The sequence below is a fragment of the Rutidosis leptorrhynchoides genome, chromosome 11 (assembly GCF_046630445.1).
Source record: "Rutidosis leptorrhynchoides isolate AG116_Rl617_1_P2 chromosome 11, CSIRO_AGI_Rlap_v1, whole genome shotgun sequence".
Lineage (NCBI taxonomy): Eukaryota > Viridiplantae > Streptophyta > Magnoliopsida > Asterales > Asteraceae > Rutidosis > Rutidosis leptorrhynchoides.
This window is the reverse complement of record NC_092343.1, coordinates 26,731,864-26,739,929: the sequence shown is the minus strand read 5'-3', so window position 1 is coordinate 26,739,929 and position 8,066 is coordinate 26,731,864. Positions and strand designations below refer to the sequence as shown.

The 8,066-nt window shown below is 34.8% G+C and overlaps 2 protein-coding genes across 4 annotated transcripts; one reads left to right on the top strand and one right to left on the bottom strand.

The window, feature by feature from the left end:
• The first annotated feature begins 502 nt into the window (after positions 1 to 502).
• On the top strand, positions 503 to 4,807 carry LOC139876390 (cell division protein FtsZ homolog 2-1, chloroplastic-like). The gene is made up of 8 exons (XM_071863703.1): positions 503 to 561; positions 930 to 1,580; positions 1,695 to 1,994; positions 2,814 to 2,904; positions 3,108 to 3,232; positions 4,232 to 4,324; positions 4,415 to 4,480; positions 4,566 to 4,807. Exons 2-8 carry the CDS (start codon positions 990 to 992, stop codon positions 4,674 to 4,676), a joined length of 1,377 nt encoding a protein of 458 aa, XP_071719804.1. The 5' UTR covers positions 503 to 561; positions 930 to 989; the 3' UTR covers positions 4,677 to 4,807.
• Positions 4,808 to 5,026: 219 nt separating this feature from the next.
• LOC139877483 (F-box/kelch-repeat protein At3g06240-like) lies at positions 5,027 to 7,786 on the bottom strand. 3 transcript variants are annotated; one of them, XM_071864910.1, is made up of 3 exons: positions 6,495 to 7,786; positions 5,589 to 5,658; positions 5,359 to 5,445 (listed from the first exon to the last, which is right to left on the bottom strand). In XM_071864910.1, the coding sequence occupies exons 1-3, from the start codon at positions 7,561 to 7,563 to the stop codon at positions 5,415 to 5,417; spliced, it is 1,170 nt and encodes a 389-aa protein (XP_071721011.1). In that variant the 5' UTR covers positions 7,564 to 7,786; the 3' UTR covers positions 5,359 to 5,414. The 3 variants fall into 3 exon arrangements, with proteins under 3 accessions (XP_071721009.1, XP_071721011.1, XP_071721010.1); XM_071864908.1 differs by lacking the exons at positions 5,359 to 5,445; positions 5,589 to 5,658 and adding an exon at positions 5,027 to 5,312; XM_071864909.1 differs by having other exon boundaries at positions 5,420 to 5,658.
• Between the last annotated feature and the right edge of the window lie 280 nt (positions 7,787 to 8,066).

The window sequence follows — 8,066 nt, the reverse complement described above, 5'->3', positions numbered from 1 at the left end:
TTTAAAAAACTTTTCAATCAACTTTTTGTATGTAATATTTTATAATACTTTAAACATGAAGTAGTTAAGTTATTTTTCGATATTTTGATTTGGTAACTTATTGAAAAATAAATACAGAATGACTAATCGGGTATATCCGTTTACCCGTGGGAAAACCCGAAACCCGATAGTATGTAAGTAAATGGGGACCCGACGGGTTTCGGGCGAGGTTTCTTAATCGGGTTCGGGTCCGGAATTACCTAAACCCGACCCAAACCCGACCCGATGCCATCCCTAACTTCTTAACCTTTTGTACTATCAATCATGCACACAATAATTTTTTAACCATAGCCTTAAGGGTTAATTTCATTATCGTTACAAATATTTTAATCGAAAACATATACTGTAGTTACTTAAAAAATGGAATGCTTGTTAAATTAAAAAGGAAAAGGATCGCCATCAAAATAACTTTTGTATAATAATACCCTCTATTTTTTACCTCCTTCATTTTCTTTTTTGTCAAATGGAAATCGCTTCAAGTTATGATACAACTGTGTGTTTGCTCATCTTCAGTCCACTAAGGTACACACATCAAACACCCACCCATTTATCACTTCATTGTTCTACATTTTTATATAATAATTGTTACTTCAAATTGCTGTTTTGCTCAATGTTTGTACTGTTAGTAATGCCGCATTGGGGGTTTTCCTGCATTTTTTGTTTTGTTTTATTTCACCTGTAAACTTTAAACTTCAGCGGTTCAGATTTGTCGGTTTTAAGTTTCACTGGTTAAAATGCTATTAGGGCTTATAAAGTTTGTAACTTTATTGTCAATATACTAGATTTCAACTGTTATTCATGATACCCAATTACCCAATTTACCAAAAACTTATTAATTGAGCTGTTAATGTTTAATTTCAAGATTCATGTTCTTTTATTTTGGTTTGTAGGTAACCTATATTAGTAGACAACTTTCATTTTGGATATACATTTTTATTGGATTTAAAGATATGGCAACATGTATTTCACAATCATGGATACCTTTAGAAACCCTAGATTCAATGAGGGGGCTAACCATTTTCAGAAGAAAAGTATCAACCTTGAAATTGAACAATCGAAAACATAGCAATGTTTCTTTGTGTTCACCAAGGATAACGTGTTCAGCGATTAATAATTTCAATAACAGAGATTCAATTAACAATGTACGACCTGAGACTTATTTACTTAAAGGTGAAGGATACAATACAGTGATTTTTCCAGGACGAGATGATAAGATAAACGAGAGTTTTCGAGATTCAACGAGGCCCGGGAATTATAATGAGGCTAAGATTAAAGTGATTGGTGTTGGAGGAGGCGGGTCAAACGCGGTCAACCGTATGATTGAGAATGCGATGAATGGTGTTGACTTTTGGATTGTCAACACTGATGTTCAAGCTTTGAAAATGTCGCCTGTATTTCCACATCAACGGTTGCAAATTGGTCAAGAGTTGACCCGAGGACTTGGTGCAGGTGGTAACCCTGATGTTGGTATGAATGCTGCTAAAGAAAGTCGAGAATCGATTGAAGAAGCTCTTCTTGGTTCCGATATGGTTTTCGTCACTGTACGTTCTTTCCTTTTATTTAAATTTTACGTAACTCTAAAACAACATCATTTAGAACAATTACAACTGATTTATCTGATTTTAAATATATTTTATAATCACATGTATGTGCAGGCGGGAATGGGTGGAGGAACAGGTACGGGTGCGGCTCCCGTGATTGCAGGGGTAGCAAAGTCAATGGGAATATTGACCGTTGGAATCGTGACGACCCCGTTTTCGTTTGAGGGCCGTCGAAGAGCGGTTCAAGCACAAGAAGGAATTGCATGTTTAAGAGAAAACGTTGATACTTTAATTGTTATTCCAAATGATAAGTTATTGACTGCAATTTCTCCATCCACACCTGTAACCGAAGCTTTTAATTTAGCTGATGATATTCTTCGACAAGGCGTTCGTGGCATATCGGATATAATTACGGTACATTTATTTACTAGTGACTGGTTAAAGCAGATTGTTGTATAAAAAAGTTGTGAACATTAGTTTGACTATTCTTTTGGTTAACCAACCATATTTTTACTCCTAAAGACTGTAAAAAGTTTTACAAAGTCAATATCACCCAAGGTTGGGGAGTGACTTTTTAGGAAGTAGTCGGCAACTCGGGGACTCGGGGAGTACTTGATGTTGACGAAGTTTGACTTTGACCGATCTTAACCGAGTTTTGACCGATTTGACCAATTTTGACTGATTTTCCGAGTTTTGACCGATTTTCCGTGTAATCCCGACTTAGACCACGTTTGACTTTGACTGAGTTTTGACCGATATTCCAAGTAATCCCGAGTTTTGGCTGGATTTGACCGAATTAGACCAGTAATTCCGACTTTTGCAACACTGATATTGTCAAAATTAGTGACACGTCATCTGCCACATTTAGTTTTTGATGTTTTAACCTGTACAGAATTACAGTTTACCTTCAATTAAATTTTGAATATTATAAGAAATAAAATAAAATGTTGCGACAAATCTGATTTAGAATGTTAAATGTAACTCTAGCAAATCATTCCCAACTCTAATCACCTTCTTTTCGATAATTATTTGATTTTGATTATTAAACGTTACATTAATCACTCTAATAAGCTAGATGAGATTTGAGGTTAAGTACATGGTCCATATACTTAATGTCTGAACTATTATGAGATAATTTCTCACGCTAATAACTGTACATTAGTGTCGTATTAATTTTTACTAGAATCAATGAACTTTGATACTTACAGTACATAGTTACCTTAAAAATTGCAGATACCAGGTTTGGTTAATGTGGATTTTGCTGATATTAGAGCCATTATGGCAAATGCAGGCTCATCATTAATGGGGATAGGAACTGCAACTGGTAAATAAATAAATAAAACCTACTTTGTTAAGTATATTATGATTATGATATTTTTTTTGTTTTGTTTTTATTTCTACTTTTTTATATATTTCCACTATTAGAGACTATAGTTAATCATCGAAACACTTGAGATGTACATTATGTTGATTCACTCTCCTATTCTTGCACTTAATTGAAGTCAATTAGTGTGTTCTTATTTACAGGGAAGACTAGGGCAAGAGATGCCGCGTTTAACGCGATTCAATCACCATTGTTAGACATTGGTATTGAAAGGGCTACGGGAATTGTTTGGAATATAACTGGCGGTACTGATTTAACATTGCTCGAGGTCTCTCTCTCTCTCTCTCTCTCTCTCTCTCTCTCTCTCTCTCTCTCTCTCTCACACACACACACACACACTACTTTCTTCTTCAGACCAAAAGTTATACTTGTAGTTAGTTTTTTCTATTTTGCATTTCTTTACCGGTCCTTCGACCTTTTGTGTGTAAAATGTCAACATTGGCCCTGTCTAAAGTCCAATATCAACCATACCAAGATAACCTAGTGGTTGGGGCCGTTATATCCTCACAATTAACTAGTTTGGTTCGAGATTCCAAATGGAATTAAGATAACTAAAATAAAAGCATTTGTAGCCCGAGTGTAGGATATTTTTGTCACGGAATAAACCGATTAGGCTACGTACATTTGAGTAAAAACAACCCATGAAAATTTGATCCTACCATTTTCAGGGCGTCTTTTTTTTTTTTTTTTTTTTTTTTTTTTTTTTTTTTATCTATTGGCCGGAGGTCCTCTTCAAAGCAATCTCTCTATTCGTCGAACATTGAGAGGGATGACTTTCTCTACCCTTGGAGTGTTTCACTCGGGGTGGAGAAATGACTTCTCTTTATTCTAGGGTAGAGGAAGGATTGTCTACGTTCCACCTCCCCCATACCCCACAAAATGGGATTGGGTGTGTTGTTGTTGTTGTTGTTGTATCCTCCGAGTAGCCTAAACAGAGAAAACTTTATTCGTCTACACACATTCAACGTCGAAGTAGGATAATTAAGGAGCATAACTTAGTATAGGATATTTTGGAACTTTCTTTTTCAAAATATTATATATTTCATTTAACTTGAATTTTGTGGTCAAACCTATTAATCTCTACGTGCACGAATTGCAACATGTTTTGATGTCCCCTACAAATTGTCAAAGTTTTGTGGTAATGGTGTTTTTTTAGTATGTATCTCACAATTTCACTAGGGTCAACAGTTCATTACTTTGAGATTCATTAGACGCTGTTTTATACAAGTCATTAGTCACGTGAAGCACATGAAATGGGAAATTGCAGGTAAATACTGCTGCTGAGGTCATATACGATCTGGTGGACCCCAGTGCAAACTTGATCTTTGGAGCCGTCATCGACCCATCTATGAGTGGTCAAGTAAGTTCAACCATTACTTCTACTCCACAAGCATTTATAGACTTTTCCCATCTTCATAATTTTTAAACAATATAAATAATGTCAATCCAGGTCAGCATCACGCTAATTGCAACTGGATTCAAACGACAAGAAGAAAGTGATGATCCGCCTCTTCAGGTACCATTAACACTTGATCATTTTGATTCAAAATATTTTGCAAGTAAAAAGTATAAAACGACTCGATGACATACTAAAAATGCAGGCTGATGTCACTGGAGTCAACCGGCGGTCAACAACTTTCTCAGAAGGCAGCTCGGTTGAAATTCCTGAGTTCTTAAGAAAGAAAGGTCGCTCGCGCTACCCACGTGCTTAGCAATTTAGCATACAACCTCAAATAATTTATAGGAGAAATATTATTAAGAATTTGTTTTTGTAGCTTGCTTTTAACCTGTTAAATGGACCACAATTTGCAGCTAAATTTCTTGTAGTTTCGAAATTGAAAGTTGTACAGGATACTTGTTTCTCTCAAAGATTGATATTTTCTTTGAACATTCATGTTTAATCATAATTATGTCATGCAAATTAGAGCTTGATATGGTCTCTTCGAGTTGACCGTGAACTCCAATGATAGAAGCCAATTTGACATGGCTAATCTCTAAAGAAAATAGAACTAAGAGACTTTTATTTGGGTAAACCAAACTTTTCATTCCATATCCATTCCAAATAAACTGAGTACAAATTTATACTACGAAAATAATATAACTGCTTCTACTTTAAGTGATTATGCAAAACTAATAATAAATTTACTAATGCAAAAGTGACTAAAACAACTTTATGAAACGTGGGAACAAGGTGAAACGTGCAAACATGCATGGTGAATACATGGGCATGCAAATGTAACATGTATGGACCCAAGTACAACAACCATAGTCATTCTCTGTATTGTTAACCGCTTCTTGTGATCGATCTAAGCGACTTGGGCCAAGACATAGGTCACTTCTGACTCGGGCTGTTTCAAACCCAAATAAGACTCGTATCAAAGCTGAAACCTTTAAAAGCAAGTGCAAGTTTTGCTTTCACCTTAGACCAACTTTTTGAAGCATATTCACATTTAAAGATACATGTTCATGTGAATCCATACACTTGTCACATAACACACAACTGAAGTTAGCATTAGAGTTCCATCTACAGTATATATAATATAATATAATATAATACTCCGTAATATTATATATAAGTTTTAGGACTACAAATATTTATGTTTTGATCTTGGATTCCAGAATACCTGTGTATCCAGCAAATGAATTTGTAAAGGCAAAAAACTGTGTGTGCGGCGATTATAATGTCATCCCTACCTGTGTGACCCATGATTAATATGATTCGTATTTATGTAAACCCGAAAAAAAACCCTGCATAAGTATGAATCTAGCTTAAGCTGTCATTAGGGAACATAATTATTAACAAATCATCTAGTGTCAAAGTTGAATCTGCAAACAACTAGAAGTGTGGACTCTGTCTTTAAAACCATGTCAATATACTTCAGATATCATACCACTTATGTAATCAAATTTGGGACTACCTTTTTATAAATAGATTGGGTACAGATTGTTTCTCATAAATGTGACCACAAAAACATTATAGATATCCATTTACACTTATCCAAACTTTTAAGACAAATTATTGATAAGTGGAAATGATCACACCATACCATAAAGAATAGTCATATTTCAAAGTAATTGGTGGCATCTAAAAGGAGAAGAAACAAAGAAATAGAACACTCAACTAACATCTAAATATACATTTAGTAAAATATACCATTGCAGTATTCATAAATGGCCAGGATGTTATAGGGTTAATCGGTCAAATCATGGATTAATCAGATTTGTCTTTTTATACATTTATTAAATAACATCTTTCAAAATTATATGTGTAAATGTAGAAGAAACTACAAACAATAACATAAACAACCACAAACTATAACATAGTAATTGTCTAGAAACATAACATAACCCTTCACTTACATTCAAATATTCCAAAAAACTATTATCAAGTATCATACTCCAAAGATACATATATATATATCAAAAGACATATTGCACCCATACATACATACATACTACGTTACTAAAATAAAAACAAGTGTTGATCTAATGAAAACGTTCAAGTGTTTCAAGGCTTTCAACATACGTACCATCAACAAAAAAATCTTCATGGCACCCTTCAACTCTTACACGTGTAATTCTTCTTTCATCCATATTGTATAGAGAAATTTCACCCACATCACTACTACGCAACAAAATATCCCGACTGCTTACTTTAGCATAGAACTCATAATCAAATTCAATGACGTTTTCAATAATACAAAGTTTCGTCCAAGATTTAGAAACCCCATACTCCTCCATCACCCATAATTCATCAACATAGTCACTATCGTTCAATTTAATACAAATAACTACAGCTAATTTCTCACCAAGAGCAAATAGCTGTGAACACATTTCATCAACATTATTAACAGAATCAGGAAACTCTAATATATGAAATTCTTCATCGGCTAAACTAAAGGCAGCAATAGCGACTCTCAAGCGTCTGCCCCCTACTATAAAGTGAAGATTACTGTTAAAGAGTACCCCTGGACGTTGACCACTACAATAATCATGTAACTGGTTAGGGAGATTAGGAAAATTTCTCCATGAATCATTACGTAAGCTATACACGCGTACGAATGTGGTGTCGGGATCACGATCAGAAACTGTCTTCTTAAAAGGAATGGAGATGGAGATTACTTTATAATCATCCGTAGATAAATCATAACCAAATCCATATCTAACCCAAGACCGATTATTTCCAACTAGAACTTTCAAGGTGTTTCTTGTGGTTGGATTTACTAGATAGAGGTTATCATGTTCATCATTGGCTAAAACAAGCCCGTTGCAAGACCCTAGTATACGATAACATGGTTCCTGTAAATTCAGGGGTTTAGCTGTTAGGGTTGCGGGTGTGGTTTGGTTGTTGAGTTGCTTTATATCAAGCGAGTAGAGAGAATTAATACCTCTAACATTCGGATGTAAAATGAGGTGGGTGGGGTCAGGATTGGGATTGTTTTTGTTGAACTTTTGAATTAGGGTTTTGATAAAATTGGGACTGGAAATTAAAGAGTTCCATTGTTTTGAAACAGATTTGAAACGGCCTAAGGATTTAGGAGGCAGAACAAGAAGAATTGCTTCGATTAGGTCTGGTGGAAGGTGAAATAGGGCATACATTCGCTTGTATGAGTCCGAAGTATTTGGGAACAAAGGGTTTATTATTAGGGCAGTTGAGCAAAATCAGAAGAACAAATATGTGGAAATGATGACTTACTTCAATCAGATTCAATTCTGGGATGAAGAAAGAGTAGCTGAGCAACAAATCGCCGTGAAAATGGAGGACTGGTATTACTCCGATCAATCAGAATATGAAAATGCCCAAATGGTAATTTGGCTAGGGTTACGAGAAGAATCTTAGGCGGAGTTCTTTCTTTTCTTTTCAAAATTTAAAAGAAAAAGAAAATCGTGGTATTACAAAATTATTTTCAGAAGCGGAGTATTTCTTTTGACTTTTTACATCAGAATTAAAAAACACGAAACTTATTGCATAGATGGTCCCTTTATGATTAGTTGAAATTTTGAAAGTGATTATTATTATATACACTGCTTACTCAATACTCATAAGACAAAATTGCTGAAATGGTTCTTGTGGTTTGTACCAAAATGCTGGTTTCGTCCCT